General features: G+C 39.1%; 2 protein-coding genes across 7 annotated transcripts in view; one reads left to right on the plus strand and one right to left on the minus strand.

Annotated features, from left to right (window-relative positions):
* Nucleotides 1-8,505, minus strand: part of GPR146 (G protein-coupled receptor 146) — a 64,127-nt gene extending 55,622 nt beyond the window's left edge. The window contains exon 1 of the mRNA XM_080382453.1: nucleotides 247-8,505. The gene's annotated coding sequence lies outside the window, so the exon portion shown is untranslated. The remainder of the gene's footprint in view (nucleotides 1-246) is intronic.
* Nucleotides 1-26,218, plus strand: part of CHLSN (cholesin) — a 135,131-nt gene that overhangs the window by 100,503 nt on the left and 8,410 nt on the right. For all 6 annotated transcript variants that reach the window (XM_080382468.1, XM_080382471.1, XM_080382472.1 and 3 more), the window contains one exon: nucleotides 8,531-8,706. In XM_080382468.1, the coding sequence (XP_080238594.1) occupies nucleotides 8,531-8,706 (176 nt within the window). The remainder of the gene's footprint in view (nucleotides 1-8,530; nucleotides 8,707-26,218) is intronic.

Genomic DNA, 26,218 nt, shown 5'->3' on the forward strand with positions numbered 1-26,218 from the left:
CTTAACAGCCCCGTCCTACCTTGTCAACTAGCAAATTCAACACAAAAACGGTAAACAAAGGGCTTTTGTGCATGTTTTATAGTTCAGTGAGGATTAGTGGCCCGACAAGACGGGTCAAGCTTATGTGTTAACTTGCCTGAGGTTAACGAGGGATGACATGGGGCAATCTGTAGAGGCTGAAGCAGAAAGGTCTCGCTCTGATTTTGGACGCGGTACAGAGAATCGTTAAAAGCGGGTTCTGCTTACCTGGGTCGGTGTGTCGGTCACGTGTTCCCTGTTTCAGCTGCTTTAGGATGTGGATTGTGCCAATCTCAGGCACTTGCTTGCAGTTCTGCCGCAGCTTCAGAGGTTCCCTCTGCCGTGGTGGACATCCTAGCCTGTATGTGGGCTCTGGCTGAATCAAGTTGCCGCTTTTCTTTCCCCTCTCACCTTTTAGCATGCTCCGACTGTAAAATCCATCCCTTTCCTGAAATGCAGAACGATGCACTTGTCCGATGAAGTTTTTCCAGGCGGGATTCAAATTGCAAACAAGCCTTTCATTTCCTTTGCGCGGGGGGGAGAGCGAAGGCAGAGAGGCGAAGGAAAGTGCTTGCTTCCTTTAAACCCCCACCAGCGTCTTCCCAGCGCTGGAAGCGAAGTAGCTTGTCATGGTGATCTTCAGAGTTTTTAACTTTAGGGGGGAGGGAGAAAGTGGAAAGCAAACTGAATGCTGTAGTGGAGATTTCTCTCTTCCCCCACTGGGCCCCTTGCCGACTGTTTTTATTGATTTCAATCACTGGAGGCTAGCTGGCTCTCAGAAGAAACACTGTGTAATGTGTTCTTTCCTGGCTTTCATTAAAGAAACTCAATGCAGTGCGGTCACGCTGCCGAGCTTGCCTGGCAACCTGCCTACACCCTGTGGTACCTCTTTCATTGGAGGAGATCGAGCTCGTGGTTTGGGGTTGTTTTATTTTTTTTTTATTTTATTTTTTTTTAATTCTCCAGCAAGGATTTCAAAACAGCCAGTGCTCTGCTACTACCTCCTCTCGCAACCCAATGTCTTTTCTTTTGAAGCTTTGGAAAAATTGTCAGCACCCCTAAAGGAGACGACTTTGGTGGCGATGGAAATGAGTGCTGCGACAGTCTCGTGCTCCTATTAAAATTCCTCTGTGTGTTTCTGGGGAGGGGTTAAAAGGGCTGTGTGTAAGCCACAGGGATGTGGATACAAATGATTTCCGAGGGGGTTCCTTTTTTTTTTAAATTCCAACTTCTCCTGATTGGTTAACATGGTTTAATTAAGGGTAAGAGAGTAAGCAAAATCCTTCAGCAAATATGTAAAAATTCCTGGCAGTGCTGTAGTTGCAAATGAAGCAAAACTGCATTCCCCAAGCCTGCAGTCAAAGTGGTGTCTTAAATATTTCTGTTGTAGTCAGGACTGATACTGGTGGAGAAAAATGAGAGATAAAATATGAAACTAATTTATGCCTTAGAACTTAATCTGCTGCAGTATGTATTTTTTAGGAGCAAATGATTTATAAAGTGGAATTCAACAAGCTAGGTTTTGTAAATCGTATCGTTCTGTGCACCTATAAATACTTTCACTTAATTTAGTAAATTGTTCAATTTTTTTGTATTCAGCAGTTCTAATGATAACATGTTATGTGCTCTTCAGAATTGACTAAATCTACAAAACATGTAAAGATCACATAGTTGTAAATTAAGCTGGGTTTCAAGCTAATAAAGGTGCATCTATTCTAAATTACAGCTGCAAATTTAAGGTGCTACCTAATCACCTGTGCTTCTGAGATACTATAGCTGTGTACACAGGGATGCTTTTTTTTTTCAAAAAAAAATATTTACACAACCACTGAAAGAATCCTTTCCTGCATCAGAAAGGTAAAAAGCTTGTTTTTATTTAATCTGGCTTCCTGCAGAACTTGTTTGAGGCTTTTATGCCTTGGTTGCATCTACAGAAACCTTTGCAAACCAACTTAATGTAAGTTATTCCCAGTGCTTTTGTTGTGAGGAGCTGAGACTCTAAAAACACCTAGCTTTTATGAAAAAGTGTATTTTTTTCTTTGAGCAATGTGTAATTTTAAAACAATCTTCCTCTGTAAGTGCTACAGACATGCTATATGGAGGTATGCTTCTTTAAATGTTACTTTTCATTCAAAATTTGCTTTCTGCATGGTAATGAAATTTCATATGCCTTCTGTGGTCTTACTTCTTTTCCTAAGGTGCTAAATGATAGAAAATAGTTACTTAAATTCAATATGGCTGTGAACTATTTTATGCAAATGCTGTAGCTGTAGCACAGTTCTTTGGCAAGCCCCAGACAGTAAATCATTTGTCAATCTTTCTTTTATGAACTTTGCATCTAAGGATTTGCAGCCTTTCTTCTTTGTAGGTTTTGAACTGTGTTTATAGATTTTGCTTTTTGTTTTTAAGCTGGCAGATGGCCAGTGGTCTGGGTTAATATCTGTTATGTAAGATAGAATGTTTTGCGTGCTGATAGCATGCATGGGGACTTTTGGGGGCAAAAGACTACTTGTAAGCAGAAGCCATTGCGTGACAGGTTGGTAGCTCCTCATCAGCTCTTGGTCAGTGAACAAAGCCCCTTTTGACATTTTCCTATATTAAAAGTTATGCAATAATATGAGCTTAATGAACAAACAAGGCGATACTATGCTTCTACTATGAAATAAGCTGTATCATCTGTTTCCCCATCTTTTTTGTTGGAGTTCAAAAATTTGACACCCTTTTTATGTTTGTCACTGTTAGTCAAGTTGTAATTTATTCCTCTGAATTTCTGATGTTGCTTGCTTTGCTGTTGTACAGACTTGTGTTGCTGTGCTGGTGAAAAGGATAAAAGTCTATTGGCTTTTGGAGGAGCTGGATTCACTGGTACTAATAAATACTAAATTTGGTGTTGTGGCTTGGTCTGTGGTTACTGCTATGGGTTTGGCAGCAAAGCTGAACCCTGAGTAGGCGGAAAGTTCAGACCTACACAGGCGAATCCCAAAGGCAGATTTGTAATCTATGAGTATTTTGTTCATTGCGGCAATTCTTCAGTTTCTGACTCTGTCAACCTTATGCTGTGCTGGCAACAGACAACTAGGGATGCAAATGTCTCTGAAACAGTGATGAGCAAGGAGGAACAGAAATTTTTAGATGATGTCTTCAGTTCTAATCAAGTATGAGGTAGTCAAGGACATTTGGGTAACTATAAATCTGGAAACAAACTTAAAAATGCACTTTTCTGCTAAAACATAACACAATTACTGTGCTGTTAATACTATCTTGGTACTGGTTGCCCAGCTATTACAATTTGTAGTCCCCTGGCTTTTATGCAGATGCAGTTGCTGATAAACTAGACATGTTTGGTTTTGCCACTTTCGTTGCAGAAAAAGGGGTCAGATATCTTCAAGAAATCCAGTTTTAGGTACATCTTTCTTCCAATTTCTCTTGCAGTTACAGTTTTTCTCTGTTCCGAATTGCTTAGCAGGACTGCCTTACATTATTAAATGCTTTAGTTTGAGATGGCTCCCCCTTTATGATGGGTAAGCTCATTTCTAAAAATCACTTACAAAATGCTTTAAATTTATGCAGTATTTCTGGATTACAAAGAATAATGGAAAAATTTAACCGGTATCTAAAACTGCCACCACTGAAGCCGCCATGTATTTTGAGTCAGATACGTTAGACTATTTACAGTATACTACTATGTTTACCTACAATTCCAAAACTGTAGTAGAGAACTGGCATTGGTGAAAGGGACTGTATTGGCAGTCATAGCACTTTGCGGATGGACATGGAATTTACTTGAAGATGTCTGAGCTCACATCTCCATTCCATTGCAAAAATGACATGGTTTTTTATGAGCATAAATGTTAAAAATCTGGGGGTCTGTCTTTTACTTAAAATATGGCAACCAGTGGCAATATCCCTTTTAGCACCTTTTCAGGCCCTCTGGAAAGTTTCCAAGTAGAAGACTCCCACCTCCTTAATCACGAGAAAACACTGGCTCTCCTCTGAAGGTCATTCATTCAAGTGTACTGACCTAGCCTGACCTTGTTTAGATTGAGATCTAATGAGCCCATGATCCAAGGTGGTGTGGTAACTCTCAGCAGGCTTTGCAAATAAGCAAGTGTTGTGTTTTGCTGTATGCATGTGGTTTAAATTTATCACGTCAATAAACAAGTGTCTCACACACTCAAATATGGACTTCACTATGTTGTAGTTAAGACTAAATTGTAGCACTACAAATTGTGATGTCACTTTATAAATATAAAGGAGACAACATGGAATATTTATGACCTCAAAACAATGGAGTCCTGTTGGTTGGGATTTTTGAATTTAAATAATGACAGAATGCTAAAACTCTTAATCCAAATGGCTCAAAGACTTCGGACACATCTTTCAGAGAAACATTCAAGATAAGGTTCAGGGAAAATGAAATTAGAAAGTCTGTTGATTTAAAGAAAGGAGAGGTGCATCAGTAGAGTATCATAACAGAGGTCATCCAAGTTAAAATAAATACAGCTAGGATTTAAATTCCAGTGAAACATTTAGTTTTGTTTTCTTTTGAGTCCCAGGTTTTGGGAAGGTTGGTGTTGGTTGTGGGTTTTTTCCTCCAGATTGCAATAAAACTATGCTCAGCTTCAGTGGAGAGTATACCACCAAATGTAGGTATTTTACGAAGCACTTAAAACTTCAGGCTTTCAAATTTTAAATCAGTCATGGACAGATTGTGGTACATATACTAGATTAATCAAGTTGACATGGATGGATAAAAGCATAGTTGCAACTAGAAAAGTTGTTGGGGCTGTAAGGTTGTGAGCGCTTTCACAGAATGCGTGCTGGGAGTCCCGAACAGAAGCCTGATGAATCCAGTTTTGCTCGGGTGATGATGTGGGCTGGCAGAAGGTACCTCCAGCTGTAAATCCTGACTCTTTCAGTGCCAGGACAGCACCAGCCCTGCAGGGAAAACAATGCACTTGTTTCAGACGGCCCAGGGCGCATCAATTGCGGTGCTGGAAACAAATGTTGTTAGGACTCAGTATTTATGTTGGGACCTACAGGGAGGGAGCAACTTGTTTTGTTTTTAATGGAGCGGTTGGGGAGAGGGAGAAAAAGCTTTTTGATAATGCGAGGAATGCTGGGGGGAAGGGAAGGTACAGAGATATGCATTTACTGTAAGTATGAAGAAGCGGAGGCCTCTTTATCAGACTGGCTCTAATGATGTGCCACGGTCACTTTATTTGAAAGCTTCATGGCTCACAGAAAAGTAAACAAATTCATTACATTATTTTTAAAAGAAGATTAACTGTAGTGTGTAGTCTGTTGGACAGCTGCTGTAGTAATCTTTTACAAACACTTTATAAATGACCACCCTCAGTGTTTTCCTGGGCTTTGTGTGGCTGGATTGTTATTTTAGTAAGTACCAGGGTGGCTTTTCAAATGAAAACGTTGTTTCCTGTGTAACAATTACGTACCTACATTCACCCTAAATATTATTTTATTCTCAGTATGAGTTATAAAATGTCTTCTATACAAATGCAACGTATGTTGCTTTTTCCCATGTATTTGCACATGAATGCTGGCTTTTCCATAAAACTAACTAAAAAGTACTTTGAACAAAGAAAGCAAATCCTCTTTACTGTCCCACTCCTATTTATTCTAATTTCTGCTTTCTTGCCCCTTTTTTTCTCTCTGAAAACAAAGTTGGAACGATGAGTCAGAGTAAACTTAGAGGATATGCGAATTGACACTGAACGAATGTTTAGCCCTCAGCAGGTGTCTTTGACAAATAAGACTGTGTTCAGGTATCGTCTTGTTTAGCCATCCTTTGCTTGATTGTTGGCAAGAATAATGTCATTTAGCACCATGTCTGGATTTTCATTCCAAAGCACTCAACTAACATGAATTGATGTAACACTATAAAGTGGTTTTAACCGCTTTCCATAAGCCGGTTGATCTCCTTGTGCGTTCCAGTTTCAGTTACGGATTCCTCAGACAGGTGAGGAGGGAGCAGGGAGAGGAGGAAGAGCGTTCTTTTGCACTCAGTTTGACCTCTGTGGGTTCCCTTCAGCAGAGGACTCTGCTGGGGAGTACGATGCTGTAGTAAAGCTGCTGGATCTGAACCAAGTCCACTCTGTGAATGTGATTCTTGATCTTGGAAATGTTGGTGGCAGTTAGGCTCCTTTGTCTTCCCCAGCCTTGGGATGTGAGATGCGAGTACAGCTGCTGTAGGCATGCGTGGCTCCTCCAGACTGCCTTACTTGTCTCTGTATACTCCACTTCCATCAGCTTATACCTCAAGTACTTGTCTGAGGGACATGCTGATTTGGCAGAAACATCAGAACAGAAAGTGTACTTTACTTTGAGCAGAAGAATTACGGATTTAAATAACTCAACCAAACACTTGCATGCAATCTCCCATTTTTCTGTCTTGTCGTACTGGAGTCTGCTTCAAAGTCCACTTGTGTACAGGTAAGGTAGACATTTCCTGGGCCACCTTACATCCATGCCATTTCCACTGCTGTCAGTGGGTGGCTTTTCCCTACCCAGAAACCTTGTTGTCTTGTAAATATAGCCTGGCTTCACAGGAATCTGTTCCTTGCCCAGGTTGTCTTAACAAACCCAGTACAATTGTTGCTGAGGAAGTGCATTAAGTAATGAAGACATTCACAAATCATTACTGTTTGGGCAACACCTCTATCACATTTCACATTACTGCAAAACACTGTTTCCACAGTGTTGCCCACAGCCCTATCTCTTCTTGTTAAATGTCAAGAGCAGGATATTTAAATGATCTTTACAGAAAGGTGCTGAATATGTTTAGGTAAAAAAAATGTGAGCCTGACAACCTACTCCAATCTGAGCCTGTAGTTTAGAAGTCTGTCGATGTTTGCAGTTTTGAGTTGGCTACAAGTGATAGTAGGGGAGTAGTACAGCAAGCAGGAGCTGAAAAACCTGAGCTCATCAGAAGAGCTAATGCTTCTAGTATTTTTGCTACTGGATTTCTCTTGGAAATTCTTCTGTTTGGAAGAGAAAGTGAGATTTAAATGGTCCTTGTGCATACCTTTAGCCTGCATTTTATTCCAGTGTCTGACCGATGGAGGTGGCTAAGAAAGCAGCAGTTCCTTAAACCAGGATGAAGGTATCAAAGTTTTATTTGGGACCATGTGGGATCTGTAACTATCATATAAGCTAAGAATTAGCACCACTCCTTCAGTCTTGGACTTGGAAATACCTAGAAGCAAGAACAACACAGTGTAAGAGTCTTGTCTGCAGAATTTCTTACTTTTTTCATTGCTCCATTGTTACTGGGAGGTTGCACAGAACCGGTGGCTTCATAGTGTCCAAATCCCTTCTGCTTCCCGGGGTACACTGGGGTTTGGATAGCCAGAATCTATTTTGTCTACAGTTTTTTGAAGGTCTGTGTATGATGATCATCAGAGTAGTTAGGGTTCTGTAAAGAGTAGATCTTTCAGGGAAGTCTTGGTGAGGGCATTGAAGAAACAGCTATCTAGTATTAGACCAGCGGCCGTTTCATTTTATGCTTTTAGTTGCTGATTAACAATTCAGTGAGACTATTGCCTGGAAAGATAGGAATGAACCTTTCCTAGACATTTAGGAATCCCTGGAGTCAATCTCATCTTGCTATGGAACAGCATTTTATTTTTACACTGTGTAATCTCACACTGGGTTTTCCTTGCTAAACGCAGCGTATCTATTTAATGCTCTTCATCTGTACATGAAATACTTATTTTCCTTTTGGGGTATACTTACACATATATTTGCAGCAATATAGTTTTAGACGTGAATAATTAACTATTCTGTCTGCAAACCTAAAGAAATTTCAGCCTGTGTGGAATATATGTGTATATGTTTATTGAAGATCGTGCATATGTTTACCCAAGATTGCTAAAGGATCTCCAAGAGGTCTTGGATGAAGGTGGTAGTTGCCAAATCTTCTCCTTTTGGCATAATGGTGATGAAGCCCCTGTGTGGCAGACAGGTTTTCTCAGCTCAGGGAAGTGTGACGTTACACAACAAACAGCCCCAGAAACTAAGGAAACCCTACTTCTCCCACTTAAATGTGCGTATGCTAAAAAAAAATATAATAAAATAATAATTAAAAAAAATCCTTCCCCCTCCCTCCACTATGAAATAGTCTCTGCTGTTCACATTCCCCTCTCAGGTTTGAGTATGGGAGAACAAACAGCACAACGAGTTTTAGATATGATGTTTAATACATAGCTATAAATAAGGTGCTCAGATTACTGTACTGCTGTGAACAGTACAATCATCTATAGAAGGCAGTTTCTCTAATATAAGTAGATAAATAAATAGATTTCTGGAAGTGCGGTATTTACAGTTGTGTGAATTGAGCAGAGAGGTGATGGAAGTATAGTGAACAGTAGAACTATGGAACTTGAAGCTTCTGGTTTTAAATATTACCTGTGCCCTTCAATTGCATCTATGCATATTTTGTTCACTTTCCTATAGAAATATAAACAATTTATTCAAATGTTGATTATTTCAGGCAGCAAAAGAAGAGGAAGAACTTACTGCAGAGGAAAGGAGAAAACTGGAAAGAAAATTAAAAAAAGAGCGCAAGAAGAAGGAAAAACAGCTGATGAGGGAAGCTGGAATCTCTACTAAAAAAGTTCAGCCCAAAAAGCCGTCGGGATCTGAGCTGGCTCTGGCCTATTTAACCAGGTAAGAACAGTAAAACCGCTGCAGGTGCTCCCTACAGAAGTGACCTGGAAACCATGCCAGAAATCCAGAACAAGCTGAACCAAGTAATAACACATTAAAGGAAATTGCTGTAGTTAAGTACTAAGTTAATGTTTCATCTCCGTTGACACCCTAGCGTACAGTTGATCACCCCATTGTATTTGTGTCACAGGAACAACTGAGACATGTTAAGTATGGTGCAAACATTTTATAGAAAGACAGCGCCTGTCCTGAAGAACTTTTAGTTGATATATAAATATCACCGGGTTAGCTGTGCTTATAAAGATGAAACTCACATTGCAGAAAAGATTGCATTGAGGAAATTAGTTTTGTTTGAGTGCGCTGTTCTAAGCAAAGGAGTTCCAATTGTTCTCTTTATATAAGCAAATTGCATCAAGTGGTTAAACATTATGGAGTCTGATTTTAACATCCTGCGTGATGTTTGGATCTTTGTAAGTTGAGATGGGATTATGCACTGTTTTAAAGTTAATAGTGTACAATACCTTATTTTTGCATACAAAAGTATACAGCAAGTATAGTAGCTGATTTCAGATCGGAAGCAATTACTTTGCCTAGTTAGTGCACTTATTCAGAATACTTAACCATAGACTGTGTTTTATGTTGGAACTTTAAACTAAAGAACTACAGCAAAGCATTCATAGTACCCTACAGACAGTAAGAGATTATATATAAACAGGAAGATGGTGTTTGGTTTTTTTTTTCCAAACTACAGAATATACTCTGTCTGTAGGACCTCCAAAAGACTGGCATGTTACAAATAGTGGGTTACCACGTGGAATAATTCCAGGGTTGCATCTCTGGCCATGCTCAAAACTGAAGCATCCAGACTGTCTGAATTGTTACTTACCACTCTCAGTGGGGAGGGAGGAAATTAATTGCATTCCAGGCAGAGGGACATGTGCATTTTTGTTACATAACCCTCAGCACGCAGCGATAGCAAAATGACAGTAATATTTTTGATCTGGAAAACAGCTGGAGCAGTTCACTGTTTTGAACTGCAAATGGATTGACAGCTAGCTTTGAACCATCTGCTCAGACTATACTCTGGTATGTTTGCTAGTAAGTGGTGGATCTCTAGATAATGGATTTCAGGTTTGGAAGGCAAAGGAACAAGCTGTTGGTTTTTGATTGTTATTCCACTGTTACCCATATGGATTTTTGCCTTGTTAGGTGAAAGAATATGAAGCTGTATTTGAACTAATATTTGAACCAATTTGGCTCTAGAGTTTCACTTAACCTGTACCAAATTACCTTGAAATAGTAAACCTGCTATGTCATTTAGTCTTGTAATACACAGAGTCCAAGAGCTATATGTACAGCAATAGGTTGTAAGGGATTATTTCAGCAATAGACAATTTGAATCTTGTAGGCTTAACAGGGATAGGCATAAGATGTTGAACTGCCAAGCAAACATAACCACAGCAGTGTTCTAGCCCCAAATGTGCTGGGACCATCTTGCACCATTGTAAATTACAGAAAAACAGCTTAATCCTTTTACACCTCAAATGTTTTTTCAACCCAGCAAAAGCGGAAAAAGAAACAAGTGGATTTAAAGTAATCAGAGAAGTAATATATTAGCTGGAGAAAAGAAACTAAAATTCGAGCTCTGGAAGTCCATTGCAAAACCCCCAACAGCTTCAAGGGGTTTGGCTCAAGGATTTCAGTCTACATGTTTTTGTAGACTACAGGCCTGAATAATATGTGGGAGGATGAACTAATCTTACAGATGCAAGAGATTAATATAATTGGAGGTAAACAAAAGGGTGCTGTGGATTTATGGTTTGACCCACATACGATAAAAAGCCTTACATGACATAAGGGTTGCTAAGTGGCATCTTAATTCCCTGATGACGTGAATTTCCCGTAGGACAGGTGGAACTTGAAATACCATATGGTAACTGAAACATTTTTCTTTCTTAAGAGACTATTTGCAGTATGAGAGCACAAACTTATGAGGCTTTAGCCTATGACAGGAAAATACTGGATTTGTTTTAGTGGAATTTTGTTTGATAACTTTGAAAGAAAAATGTTAGGAAGCATTCAGTGAGAGAATTTCTTACACATCTAGACTTCTGATACGCAAGGGAAAATGAAACTTCTTTTGTAGGTCATACGTATTGTAAGAGGTAGTAGTTCACTCAAAGTGCAGAATAGTCTTTTCTGGCATGTGGAATTCTTCACCAGGAGAACTGCTGTTTCAGGCAGTAAGGTTGGGGACAAGTAGCAAAATTTTACTTGGAGGGAATAAACCACAGTTAAAAAGTTAGTGTTTTGGGCGGGAGGGGGGGTAAGTGTCCTGTGTTTAGAAAGCCCTGTTTCTGCAATGGGTTTTATGTCCCATTAAAAAAATAAAATGGAAGTGGCATGCAGCCCACAGGCAGCACTCCTCTTTGCTGAGGCACAAGGTGACTTTCAGAAAGACGTGCCTCATTCTTTTAGTAGGGATGAGTTAATGAAGAGAGCATTGATGAGAGGGAGTAAGGCATGCAGTGTGCTGAGGGCAGGAGCGCTAATTGCATACTGCCCTTCCTGACAGCTTTAGGACCAGCACTGCAGCAACAGAGCTAGATTGAGTGATGCTTCGCACAAAGAGCAAGGCTAGACCAAGGCATGTGGCTGTCTGATAGCACTGCCGATGTGTGCCCCTGCTGCCAGGGGTCTTTGTAAACTTCTGTACTGCTGGGCACAGCGTGCTACGAGCTGACCAGTTCTTCCAGTTTTCCAGGTTTATTATTCGAGTTTAAAAACAAACAGTCCTTGATGCTTTGCCAGCCTCCAGAGAGGTCAAATTATCATTTTATTGGAGGATCATCCTAGCAATTGAGAGGCTTTTTTTCCCGTGCATATGGGATGGTCCCATGCAGCAGCAGCTGATGCCAGCTAGCAAACTGCAGCCCCTAGCTAGACCTGAGGGTGCTGACCGTTTCCCCTGTGAGCTGGGTGACATTGATAGCCCAGGGTTTTCAGCTGCTTTCTCATTTGACTGAGACCAGGACAAGCATGCACCAGGTTTTGCACTCCTGATGGAGGAGAAGCAGCCAAATGGCTCCTTGTTTTTTCCTCTCTCACTTTCTGTTGACCTCTGGGAAAAGGAAAGGGGCAGGAGAAAAAGTCTTTGCTTCCTCACTTGTTATCTCACCTTTTCCCTTGCTGAACTAAGCTCAGGTGGTTTCCCAGTGCAGTTCTGTCTTATGCAGCAGTCACAGCGTGCCTGCGGAAACAGAAGAAAGTCTACCATCAGATTCTCCAGCTTGCTGCTGGAGCAGAGAGAAAGATCTGAAGATATGTAGGGGATTAAAAATAGGGAGCTAAAGTAAAAAGGGAAGCAGAAAGGTTATGAAACTGAGAAGGAAAAAGGAAAATGTGGAACAATGAATAAAACAGAGTGGTACTGAACAGAAGAGAAGAAAACCTGTAAAATTGCTGCAGAGGAATAGGGAAAAGCAGGGACGAGGAAGGATTAGTGGTAGAATAAACTGTACAAATGTCTTCCTTTTAATGATGAAATGCCTTTTTTTCTTTATGATGGTAAGTGATGATTCGGGTTTAAAGCTAAGATTAGAACTTCTTATTACTTTGATTCTTGGAAAATATAAAATAAAAATTCATCCTTTTCTGGGCATTAAGTGCCTTCAAGTGAAAAGATGTTGCAATTCATGAGAATGGTAATTAGACTTAATTATAACCTAACTGACCTTCTGTGGTGTTAAAATGTTGGCAGAACTTGTTTGTCTTGGCAAGCCACTCTCTCCCTAGAATGCTTCTGTTCTTGTGTTTGGCTTAGAAAGCTCACTGCTATATGGATCTGCACGTAGGGTTTTCTCCATCACCCGTCAAAGTAATAGAGATCTGAAAAGATGACACTCAAAGTATGTGGAATTACAAGACTGATATAATCTGAAGTAGAAGCGACAGAAAATACAATTATCTGGATATTGCTGTGCATTACCTAGGAGTTGCAATGCTATTTATCACATGTTAAAATTTTAAAAATAAGCTGCTGGAGTAAATTTCTTTTCTTTTTGTAATGATTTGTGTTGTACTAGTAATATATGTCATCAGAATGTTTACCAAGGCGTTGTCTTTTCAGTTTTATTTATAGATCTTACTTTCCTCATCCTTGATTTAAATTTAGGTGAGATTCAGAGAATGTCAGAGATTTCTTTAAGGAAAAAAAGATGCTTATAAGAATAATACAAAGCAAGGGCACATTACAGAGGCATGAAAGTGGGAGACAGAATTTCCCATTGAGTGGGGATGTAGTCTGACTCTGCAGAACACAAGGTGGTTTTTGCTGAGTGCAGTGGCAGTTCTGCTGAAAGCAGTGTACAGCCCAGGGCGGTTATTTATCCGCTGTGTTTGCAGAATGGAAACATATCCTAGTCCTTGGTCAAACATTATTACAAACAGTACCAAGCATGGGAGACTTTAAAGCTGAAACACTGTTATTTTTTGCAGAGAATACAGAAATCTGGGGGGTGTTGCTGGAAGCACTTATTTTGACACTTTTTGATATTTTTAAACATATATATTATATACAATATAAATAATAAAAAATTGTATAAAATGTATCAGGTCTTTACTCCTACTGGAGCAGAGGCCATCTGGAGAAGGGCATTAATAGGTAGCTTAGTGCTCACTCAGTGTTAGCGTCTAAGAAGTTTCTGGTTTTTGAAGGAACCAGTAGAAGCTTGTGCTGGGCTGTAAGGGAGGCAGCAACATTTGAGATCTGCGGCTAAAGAGCTGAGATGATGGTGGTCCTTCAGGAAATCACAAACCATTCATCCTACCGCATTTGGGACCAGGTGACTCTTGGGAGAGCTTCTGTGCAAATGCAACCATCCTCATTAATGTTGAAAAATAGCTTCTAAATTTAATGTCCATTTAGTGGGCTTGTGTCAGATTTAGTTTGCTTTATTAATCCATAATGTTTTGAAGCTGTTTTTCCTCCCACAGGTTAAGTGGATTTTTAGCCACGGTCAGTGATGATTTCTGATGTTTCATTCTGAACATTTAAGTCATTCTGCTTGCTGCTGGTCTTAATCTTTATTAATTTCAAACTTGGCACTGGTGTTAATGTTTCACCATCAATGGCTTAAGCTTTTAGATACTAGAAATAACTGATGCACTAAAAATGTAAACATACACAGTTTTTTTTTTTCCTCCCTCCAGAGACAGACTCCTTGGGTTTGATAGCAACTAACATTATCATTTAGTATAATCTTTCCTTCCCCACCCTTCAGGACGAAGAATGAGTTTCCTTCCTGATAGGGAGGGTGCAGAATATGTAAAAGCTCATCAGTTATCTTGAATTTAATACAATACTGGGGAGATGCTCAAGTGGTGAATCTCAGTTAGCCAGTAGCAAAAATAGTATGTGAGCTTCAGAGAAACCATTGTAATTAGACACAGCAATGTTGCTGAATTCCCTTCAACAACTGGGGCTTTAGCATACCTTGAAAGAGCAGTTTTTCCTCAAAGATCAGGGAATAGTGATGGAGGCTTGTTTTGCTTTAATAATCATAGGACTATTTTTTAAAGGTTCTGGAACAAGCATTAACTATGGATGTAATTAATCTATTAATACATGCTTGTAGTCATGTTTCATATTCATTGGTTCCATAAGAAGCCTCATGAATCCAGAAAGTCAGGTACAGGATAAATTTGCATTTGGTGTTGTTCTGTAGCTGTTTTATATGGACTTGGGCAGGCAGTTGCTACTATCTGATTTCAAAGGCTTGCACTTTTCCTGATACTCTAGTGATCAGTTAATTTGTTTAATCACTTCTCCAACTTTCTATATGGCTTGACTTTTAATTTTTACCAGGGCCTGACCTGCCTCTAAGTGGGATTCTTCTCCTTGACCTAAATCAGCGTGTCTGTAGAACTGAATGTTTTCCAACTGATGTTAATAGCTGGACAGATCTTCCTCATTTTAAAGGAAGCCACTGTCTTTGTTCATGGCACAGAAGAATAGTCTCATCATATTAAGAGTGAGTTATTTTATCCTACACTCCCTTGTGTAACTTCAGTACCCCGTGGCATCTGATGAAGCCACCTCAGTTTGTTTGCAGTTCCCTAGCAGCCCTGGCATTACTCAGAATCTCTACAAAGCACTCTGTTGCAATGCCCACACCTTTCCTATTTTTAGGGTGCCGGTATGCTGGCAGTTATTTTTGTAGGGGTAGGTGGAGAAGGCATATTCACTCTACAGATTTGGGTGCTGCTTAGGGCTATTCTGTAAATGTACTGAAGCATATTCTCTTCTGCAGAAGGCTTGCTGTTAGGGTATTTGAAGGAGAAAAGTTGTTCTGCTAGGGTGGACCTGTTACTGAGCAAGGTTTGCTAAATCATTATATTGCCCCACTTTTTGTAAATAACTTCTCCCCATCCTGGTGTTTACACTCCTCACATGGCTGTATCGGTTTTCTCAACCTCACTGCCCCTTCAGTGAAGCAATACATCTGTAATCCTTCATCTGTTCCTAGTCCTTCCAGGCACCAATGTGCTGTATCGCTCTTCTTTGAACTCCTGCGTCTGTGATCATTCTGGAAATGTGAGAACTTGAAGTAAACATGCTGTTTTACTGGAGCCACCTTCCAGCTTTGTGCAGAAGGGACTGAGAGTCTGTGATTCCTTCTTGCTCCCTGTCACTCTGTCTTTGGTTTATGGGCAACAACATTGGATTTATCTTTGAGCCATAGCATATTGAGAATTCACGTTTAATTTGCTGTACACTAAAAACCTTCACTTTTTTGTTGACACCCTGAACTATTCAGTTTTGCGTTAATGACAGTGTTGGCATGAACATGCCAACTATAACCATAATGTATTTTTCACTGACTGTAAAAGGGACAGTGCTTCTCATCCTACTTCAGCCTGGCTGCAGCAAGTCAGATACCCTACCATTTCAGAACTGGTTTTATGATACACATTTCCAGATGTTAGTGTTCTCGTTATCATCTGGTTATTCAAACTATGCATTTAGGATTCTGTGAATGTCACGTTACACTCTCAGTAATAGCGCCATACAGCTTTTGCCTGTTTAATCAAGATGTCTAATGGCAGCCCAACTTGATGATTTTAATTCGCTATGATACACTCAGTGACTTATGGATTCACTTTTCTGTATCCTGATGGCAAGTGATACGCAGAACTCTGCTGGAGCCATGCCAGTGTTTTTCTAACCCCTGCATGACATCCACAGGATGTCATATTGTGCAGGAATTGCTTTTAAACTGTTACGAATTTCTCGGTGGGTTAGCTGCTGTTCTCATACAACAATTTCACTGCTTTACAAGGAGCCTGTTAACATCTTACTCTTAATTTAGTGAGTTCATGGAGATTACTGTTCCTCATCTATATCTCATCTCTTTTCCCACCTATAAATATTATAGCCATCCAAGGCTCACAAAAAAAAAAAAAAAAAAAAAAAAAAAAAGGCAGGCAACGATTTTGGTCAGCAGCTCTTCCACGTGAGTCCAGTTTTGCGATGTGGGTGGTTAAAGACGTGCCAGCAGTGAACAGAGGAAAGTGCCTGCATGACACAGTGCTATGCAGAAATACTGATTTGGGTCTGGAAGTGAAATAACTGGGTTAACAGCCAGATGAGCCTGAATGAAGAAGTCATGGTGCTCTGCAAACGAGCTCAGGCATTTCACGGAGCTGATTTATAAGTTATACCGCTTCCAGTGCCAGAGCAGGTAACAACGCTTCTTTAGCTGTTACTAAAGATAAACTTGTCAGTTAAAGTTAATGCTGACAAATAATGTTGTTATTTACTACATAATTCTAAAATAGCAACCAAAAGTTAGAACAGAAAACAACTTTAAGTAGCTCAGAGCCAATCTTAACTATTTTTACCAAGAATTTCTGGGAAGAAAATGAACTGTAGGAATATATTCTGGGTATCTGTAATACTATCCTGGAAATGCTCCAGATGGACAGAAGTGCCTTTTAAAAATATTTCCAGTCATTTCTAGCAGGTCCTCTCCATACTGGTGTAAAAAGTGGTGAAGATCCTAGGTACTTATAAATATTTTTGGGTGTATTTTACCATTTCTGGCTTGCTGGGTAAGCAGCTCTGGTTTCTAGAGGCAAAACAAGTGATTGCTTTGAAGATTGAAATGTCAGGTTCTAAGACATTTAGGCTTAGTTATGCGTGGAAGTTCTCAGATGTTGCAGGTGTTCCTGTGGTATTTTCAACTCATTCAGAAGTAGGAAGTTCTAGAAGCATTGACAACTGCATGATTTTCCAGCTAAATTAGTAAATGCTTAGGGCGCAACTCATTCAGCTGAGCTTTGGAAAAGCAGCCAGACTAATGTGACTTTCCCTGAACCAAACCTCTTATGATTTAGCTATTAATGTTGTACTGGATAAACTCCTTTCTATAGGGAATGGGTTTGAAGTAGCTTTCTTACCTCTTTGCTTCGCGCTAATGTACAGCTTAAAAGGAGAAAGCAAGGGATGCACATGTCTCTGCTAAATTTTTCTTAGAGTCAGTAGCTGTTCTACCTTTCTGAACCTGCTCATCGTCCTATTTAGTTTATGGCAGAGCAAAGAGATTTCTTCTTGTAATTTCCATACCCATAAATGGTTACTAAATTTAGCAACAAGGGAGAAATTGATTAGGAAACTCTAATCCTACATTATGGCTCCAAATAAAATAATTTGTCTTTCTAAATCTTTGCATTAATTTTATGGAAGGTCACAAGTACACATCTCAAAGCATATTTCAGTAAAAGCTGTAGTGCAATTTACTTTGAAACCTTCTGTCTCTTTGCGCTTCTGCCATTTTTTCAGTGTGAAACAGAGCTGTCAAAATATTTACTTGGGCATTTGGTTCAAACATGTTCATGGGGAAATACTGTATTTAATAGCATCATTAACATGAATTCACAAATCCTTTTATCTGACATCTGTCATTTACAGGATCAGCTGAAAAATATATTGACTAATTAGACCCATCTTTAAAGGGATATTTTTTTTTTTTTAATATTTTCTCTATCTTCTCCCTGTCATAGTAATGGTAACTTGCTTTTCTATAGTACCATTCCTGATAGCATATCATGACTGTATTTTAGCAAAATAAGTGAAAAATATTTTGACACTAATTTATTCATTCTTGTTATGACAGCTTTTGAGACATTCTTATATTACCCCATTTTTTAGATGGATAAATTAAACAGTGATGAAGTTTGTGACTCACCAAAGTCCTTGTATTATCCAAAGGTCTCCTTTCATGCAAGTAACACAAGGGAAACTAGACATAACTTTCTTCTCATCTGAACACAGGCTCCGTTTTCTTTGGCCCTATACCAATGTCTAGTCCTAACAGACCTGTAAAATTTTTTAATTCCTTATTTTGAAAGAGGAGCTTTTTCTGTAGTGGCATCTCAAGACATTCCTAAAGGCCACTAGCAACTGTACTGATCTCTGGGTGGGCATGCAGTGTCTGGATTAATATTCCAGACTCTTCTAGCTAATTTGGGAGAGGTTTCTGTCTTCCATGGTTGAGGTCTCCTTGCAGTTGTGGTCCTTTGTAGTATTACTCAAATGACCGGAGCAGCTTTATTCCACTTTATTGCTGCTGATAAAACTAGGAACAAAAATTCCCCAGTTAGCCAGCTGGAGGTTACAGACAGCACTTTTATTCTTAGTCACATATATGAGATTTTTCTCCTGCATGTGATCTTGTGTCAGATGAGATTGGTGGCTTTTGAGATGACTCATTCTCATGTGCCTGGGGAAGCTTCCCATGCATTCTTGGTGAATTTATTTTTTTCAAACTTCAGTTTACATTTATTTATTTATAGTTTTTTTCAGTGGGATTTTAAAAATTTCTTGTAAATTTTCACATATGTTGTCACAGCTGTAAATTGTATTAATGATAATTAACTGTTGTGCTGTAAAGTGCTTGCTTAGATAGGGAAAACTAGATTATGTGTGTTAAGCTCATAAATATAGGGGTAAAAATAGTTAAGGTTTCTTTGCCTGAGTCTCTTTCCTGTAAAATAACATCTTTATTTCAAAACCTAGTTAAGAAAATTTAATGCATCCTTTCTTAATGACTCTCATTTCCAGTAAAATAAAATTTAGTATAAATGAATTTTCTTAACAGTTTATTAAATGTAGCCATTAGATATTTCTCATTGAGATCCAGCTTTCATCTGTCTATAGTATTATACAAAAGAGATTGCATCTAATTGAATAATTTAGCAGCTTTAATATATTATTTCATCCAAAAATTACTTTTAGAAACCTTGTGAGATATATTAGGGAGATGCAGAAGCAGAAGTCTTTAATAACAGGCCAGTCTGCTTCAGGACCGTATCCTGACAGTAACTAGATACCATCATTGCTGACCGAAGTTGTGGGTGCACAATGCTTCACACAATCACTTTGACCTTTTCCATTTGTCTTGAGGAAAACTTGTGCACTATTCAGGTCAAATAAAAACAGAATAATTACAATTACCCATTTCATATAGAAGTATTACAAGAAATTACCTATTGATATTTTTAAACTAAAAGCAGATTGCAAGGATTATTTGCTTTATTTAAAAAAAATTTCATTTGCAGTGAGGCTTCGTTGAAGGAGTATGAGGCATAGCTTTTTCCTCCCATCCTCTGAAGTCTGCTCTCCCCTGGCTTTCCAAGCTCCTTGCCTAGTGCCTGGCTCTGAGCCCAGGCATCCCATCCTTAACCTGTCGTCTGGATTTGAGAAAAGATATTTTGTACTTACCCATCTTCTTCCATTCAGACTATGTTCCTGACATGGCCAAAATGCAATAGGAAGGTTTTATGTTTTCTTTGTGTCATAAAATTTAGATCTAGGAGAATTAACGTGGCTGCTCACTTCTTCAAACACATTGAAACTATTCATCCAGTGCCCAAATACTCATAATAGTGGTGAGTAGTTTGTAGCTCTAGGGAATCATTTAGACTAGTCAGCCAAAGCCAAAATTAAAATTTAAAAAGCAGTTGGCAATGATTATTAATCAATTAGCTCCAGGGAGCTGTCAAAGCTTCCAAGCCAGAGTTAGAATAGCAATCAATATTTTTGAAATAATAAAACTGGATCCTTAATAAAATTTGTCTCCTGCTTCAGACATTTATTAATATGATGATGCTGAAAAAGGTATCAGTAATTACTTTTATATGAATAAAATTGAATTGGAATGAGAGCCATCTGCAGGAAGCACTAATTGGCAGATCAGTCTTTAAGCATAGATTACTTAAAATGTTAGTAGTGCAACACACATCACAGGATATTAGAAGAGGAGAATCTGATACTGTCCTGAATACTATAGTGGAGCAGCAGATTTTATTATGCAGTGAGATATCTGAACATATCAGCTAAATCAAGAAAATGCGAGTGGGCTGTCAACTGCTGTACGCGTCTAGGTTGATCTCAGTTTTTTCACGGGCTTGTCCCTTTTTAGAACTCTTTTGCAAAAAGAGTAAATCATCTGTAGGGTTACAACTTAGGATATTCAAATGGCCGGGGGTCTGCAACACTCTCCATCTGCCTCTGTTGTACTTCCTAATGAATGTGACAGTGGGATGTCCAAATCGGGATGTAAAAAATGACAAGGATTGTTGATGGGTCTTTTTTTTTTTTCCTTTTTCTTTTTTTGAAAGCTTCTATATATGTTCTTGCTGTTGGTCCAGAATACCCCCAAATGTGGTATCCTCTCAGGTACACTGTAAAAGCCATCTGTGTGATGAGTTATTTGAAGAGGGCCACATGGGGCTTCCTTTAACAAAGATGAGCTATGTCTAATTAGCCAGCAATAAAAATACTTGGATTTCATTAAAAAAAAAAAAAAAGCCTGCAGATGTAATTTCTGCAACAGTGCATCTGGGGCTTGCATCCAAATTAATAAATATCTGGGTTTTGATACTGTCCTAAAAGAATAAATAAATCCCCTAGTTAAATAAAGGGACTAGGTCAGAATCTGGCAATCCAGGATGATGTCTTCTATAAGCCTACAGAACATTGTCACCAGAACGGGCTGGCACTGTAGGGTAGGTATGGGGCCAGTCCTACAGCATAGGCTCAAGGTTCGGCTTCTCTCAGAGGGAGGGATTTCAGCTTTTCTGGAGGCTTTAGCTGGAGGCCCTCAACACCACGAAGGGTGAGATTTTTTTTTTTTCAGCTATTTGTCAGTGTATCTCTGCTTGTCAAGCAAGGAGAGGACACAGGAGGTACTTCACAGATGCTGCTGGTACCCAGCCTGCCTGGCCATCCTGCAGACAGCAGTGGGTGGGTTGCACCCCTTGCATCCATCAGGTTCACTAGGCCATGCTCCACAGTCTCAGCATCTCCATTCCTCAAGGGTGCAGGGAAGCCCTGTTGGGAAGTCTGCAGGAACAGGATTTGAATCTTGGGAGGAAGGGAGGTCATCTGGGCTCCCTGCAACTAGGACTAGATATCCTGGATGCTGAGAGTCAGAAAGGAAGAATGTGCATGGTGCTGGAACGTAGCACAGGTAGGCATTTGGCACACAGGCATCACATTAGCTTAACAAGAGAGCATTGGGTTTTCATGTTATAGTCAAATGTTACTACAGAGTTCAGAACTGCAGAGGGACACTTCTGATCTTACTGGCTTTGGAGGTCCATTAGGTCTTCGCAAAGGTAGAAACAGCACAAAAACTACACAACCTGAAGTTGGAGACATCTGGTTACAACAAAGCAACACATTTTCAGCAGTGCTGCTGATCAGAGGGCCAGCTGGCTTAGGCACCTTCATTGGGTGCCAGCCTCACTTTGTAGCTTCAGGGCTTCTTGAAATAGCCCATGCATAATAATTGAGTAACAAACTTTCAGCTCAGTGTACTGAGCAATAAATTGGCACTTTGGCATCCTGGCTGGTTCAAACCAAAATCAATTGCAGCATCTTCAGTGTTCAAATCCTTCTTTAAGTGGTCATTTCTTTGTCTCTCCTCAAAAACTTTCACCAATACATTTTTGCATGAAGTTGTTTTCTCTTTCAGCATTACTATATGGAAAACCCTGACATTTCCATACGTTTCTGGTATTTTCTTCTTAAAAGCCAGAAGTTTTGGGTTTGTTTGTTTTGTTGTTTTTTTTGTAATCATTGCTAGCTTTGAGATAAGCCTTAAAATTACACAGACCTTTTTTTATTACATTAGTAAATGTTTGACTTTTTATACCATCTTTTTATAGCTTGTCTTCAATCTTTCATTAACACTAATATTCTAAGTGTAGCTAGTATGTATGTATGTATGTAAGTTATAAGTAGTAAGTATGACCCAGCACTGCTGAAACTATAGATTTTTTTGTATTGACACTCACAGCAAGGTTAGGGTATACTAATGCTCCACCAGCTGTATACCCATGACTAGGTGTTAATGTTGTAGTTTTGGGGCACTGAACAACAGAATTGAATCTTCTAGATCTAGCTTGGAAGGATGTGCATTACTTATCCTGGTGAGCAGTAAAACCCAGTGATAATTGCTCTAGCTGAGAACCATCCCAGAACTTACTCTTCTCCCAACAACATGGAATCAGTCACAAGCAGTAATTTCAGCCTACATGCTCTTCATAGTCCTCCTTTGAAATACAACAATTAGTTTAAGATTAATAAATTAGTTTTTTCATTTGTTCTTAATTTTTTAATTTATTATTCTTTTTTTCTTTGAGATGTTAGGGGGGAAGAACCTTTAAAAGCTTTAAAAGCTGATTTAAAAAAGCAATGAAAATGAGCTACTGTTTGCAACTCAGCTTGAATCCATGCCTGGGCAGGAGTATTCTGTACCACAGCTGGCTCTCTTTGTGGTGTAACAGTAAGGCTGAAGAGGAGTCACCGTATTTGTTTTTTCTGGGTCTGGTAGCGTATCCTCATCTGATCATCACAAAACATTTATATAAATGGGTTGTTGCCAGCTTTTGAAAGTTATTTTACTTGCAGCTGGCTTCTTACATGATTTTAATACAGACTATGGGGCCCTCTTTATCTTCTCGTACCCCCCAGGATGTTCTTCATGGGAGGGAGGCATAACAGTTGTTTTCATTTTCCCCTTTCCCTTATTTCTGGTCTGGGCATCAGTGTGACCAGGATTAAGTGCCAGAAAAGATGGACATCTGGAGAGGAGATGGGACTTCAGCACAACATTGGGATAGCACTTAGTTGTATATTGCTTGCAGGAGCAGAACAGATTGTCTGTGAAGGGCTGAAATTCTATTTTCTTTATTCTTCTGTGATAATTCAGCTCCTGCTTTGTTTTCTTTTTATGAATTTATGTAAAATAAAAAGTACATTTAGCTTAATAATACAGCAATGTTAGCTGTGGGCTTTCAAGCCTACTGCTGACCTTTTTATTATTACTGAAAACAACAGAAAGTTCTCAGCATATTATTACTGCTATATATATATATTCAGATCAAAATGCTATTTTGCTGCAGGCAGGCTAATACAGATACCACCAACTAAATAACTGTGGTAGAAAAAGAATTTGGAAAAAAAAATCTAAACCTGTAAAGGTTATTTTCCCAGTGGAACACTCTTGGCATTTGCAGGTAGGTTGGTGTCTATTCCCTGAAAAGTTGATGCGTCGTATCAGAGTAAGATACCCTGCATGTTTTGTGCCATACATAAGAGATAAGAGCTCTACCGATGACCCGCTGCATGATTTTGAGGCATTGTTACAATATTCTGGGTCAACTTTCCTTTCCATTTATCATCTGTCTCATCTGTTTATACTTGAAGCTCTTCAAGGGAATGTCTCATGTTGCATTTGAACAGTGCCTATAGTCGGGGAGGAAGAGGATTTTTAGCTTGGCTGAAGCTTCAGGATGCAAACATAATATAAAATGTTACAAATAATGGCATGTGATAAAAGTACTTATAATAGAAGATACGCTATGATAAACATTTTAATCAAAGCTTTGCTTTAAGGCACAAAGGCCTTTTCCTTTTGCTTTATAAATACTTTCTAAGAAAATTCTGTGACCTGTGTAGTTTGCTGTACATCAGATACAATCAGATACAATCTGTCCATATATTGGACATCAGTACAAAAATGGGACACTAAAAAGCACTTTTATTTCTTGCATGTGTCATTCCTAAATCTAAAAAAAAAAAAAAAAAAAAAAAAAAAAAAAAAAAAAAGAAAAAGAAAGCTTCCTCCCCTTGCCTTTTCACAAGTCTTTAGACATTATGCTGCGTCTAAACCAGATGGAAGAATATATTAAAAATTGTTTTTAAACCACAGATTGAGAAATGGTGCCAGGATTTTCAACCAAAAATGTGGCACCAATTCTAAAATCTGTTGACAATTTTAGAAAGTTTTCCTCTGGCAAAAGAGCTCCATTAACGTCTTTTCTCTTCCAGGAAAATAAGGAAAACCTCTATCTGAGTCATAATTTAATTAGCTTCCAAACTGGATTTGAGAATATCAGTATAAATATATTAACTTTCTCCAGGAATTGGAGCTGGGAGATAGTCATCCATAACGCAAGAAAAACAGTTAAAAATAAACCTATGATAGTATCTAAGTCTGTATCTTGAGTGCTGCCACAGATTAGTGTGTCTAAGGTTTTAACTGCTGCATTCTGGTCAAGTTTTTGAAAATATATTTAGAATTTAAATTTGGGATATTTCTGAATGAGGAAAATCAGCATCACACGTGCTTGAAATGAGATTTCTTCTTATCTTGCATTGACCACTGAAGCGCACTGCAAGTCGGCTTTCTGGGCATGCAGGTGTTGACAAAGACAGACATTCAAAAACTTTTCTTTTTGAAAGTAAATTAATTTTAAATGCCCCTGAGAGAAATAGAAGAAATTCTGAATATCCCCAATAAAAGTAAACACTTTTACATTTCCTTTAAATAATTGTATGTGTTATAACTGGACAAAAATATATTATTCCTACTTCACTATATGCACTATAAGGCATATATAAAACTTCCATCCACATTTATATATATTTTTTATATCCATATAAAACCTCCATCCATAAAATGACTCTTCTCCCTCAAGAACAAGCTTATGCCAAATTTCTGCTCCCTCCATGCTGCTTCCAGCGGTTCCAGGGATGCTTTTTGAGATGCTGGATTCCCATCCTCACCTGTTGGCCATATGTGGTGTGACACTCCCTGCTGAACTGACCTTATAGCAGTAGTTAGTTTCCGAAATCGGGCCTTATAGGGGCAGTGAGCTTACTTTACACATAAGTGCATGGTATTTTAAAGTCGCTGCTATTGTATGTATTGCATTGTGAAATATTACAGCAAATCACTCAAGTGCCAAGTGTTTCAGCAAGGCTTTAAATATCCTTAAGGGAATTTTTTAAAGTATAGTCGCTCTTTATTGAGGAAGCACCTGTTATCCACATTTTTCAGATAGGGCAATGAGTGCAGAAACGATGCCTTTTGCACTGTTGCAGAGAGCCTGAGGGATAAAGTGCTTAATTTGACTCCTGCAAGCCCTAATCATGTGCCACAACTTCTGTTCAGCCATCCTGGTGGGGCACATAGAAGAACATAGGTGATTCTTAAAGACAGGTTTCAGGGTGATGAATAATTGAGTATATCAAAACAGAAAAATACCCAGATAAAATGAGGTAGGAAGAATGTGACAGTTTTTGTATGGTGCTGTAGTATGCTGCTTTTCATATTTTCGATAGATCTTTTCAGTGCAGCCTTGAATGTGGTGTAATGGACCAAATCTGTTCTCTGTCCTCTTGCGATTCAGTGAAGCTTGAGAGAGTAAGTCATAAGGGTCCTCATGGAGACAATCACAGAAGAACAAGAGGTGGCTGCACTCTGATATGGTCCTCAGGGCAGGAGAAACCTTTCAGATTAATTCCCTGATGCTAATATGCTGGAGAAATCTACATTTGGTGGCACCCTGCTTTACCTTAGGTAGGTATCCAGGCTGGAAGGTGTATCCAGGGTGGGCTGGACTGTCAGTGGCACAAAACTGAAGCAGTAGATGTAGGTGAGTCTAGGTGTCCTTGCATTTGGTATGCAGCAGTGGTCCTGTGTCTTCTTCAGCAGTCACATGCCTGTCTGTCTTTCTAGTTTCTGGAGCCTTGTCTCCTACGTGATAATCTTTTCAAGCTGAATGAGTAAAATGGTTGGTTCTTAGCACAGTGCTTTTCTATGCATAAGAGATTATTTAATAATTGTGACAGCTTTGTAGTGTTTTGCCCTGGCCAGTAATCTAAGCAGATGCATTGTGTTGTCTTCCTGAATCCAATTTGTAACAGTAATGTTTTTCTCTTTCTGTGTTTCTGGAACCAATTTGGCTACTTTCCCTTCCCCTTCTCTTTCTTCTGGGTCATGCCAGAGAGGACTCTGCCCTGCACGCTACCAGTTGTCTTCTGTTTGCCTACTTATGCTGCCTGTATTCCCATGTTTGGGGAATAGATTTGTGTGAGGTTACTTCAATGTACAGACTAGAAGTCATTTATGAGATAGACCAGTCGAATTGTGGGCAG

The sequence above is a fragment of the Falco punctatus genome (genome assembly GCF_963210335.1).
Source record: "Falco punctatus genome assembly, chromosome: 4".
NCBI classification, from domain to species: domain Eukaryota; kingdom Metazoa; phylum Chordata; class Aves; order Falconiformes; family Falconidae; genus Falco; species Falco punctatus.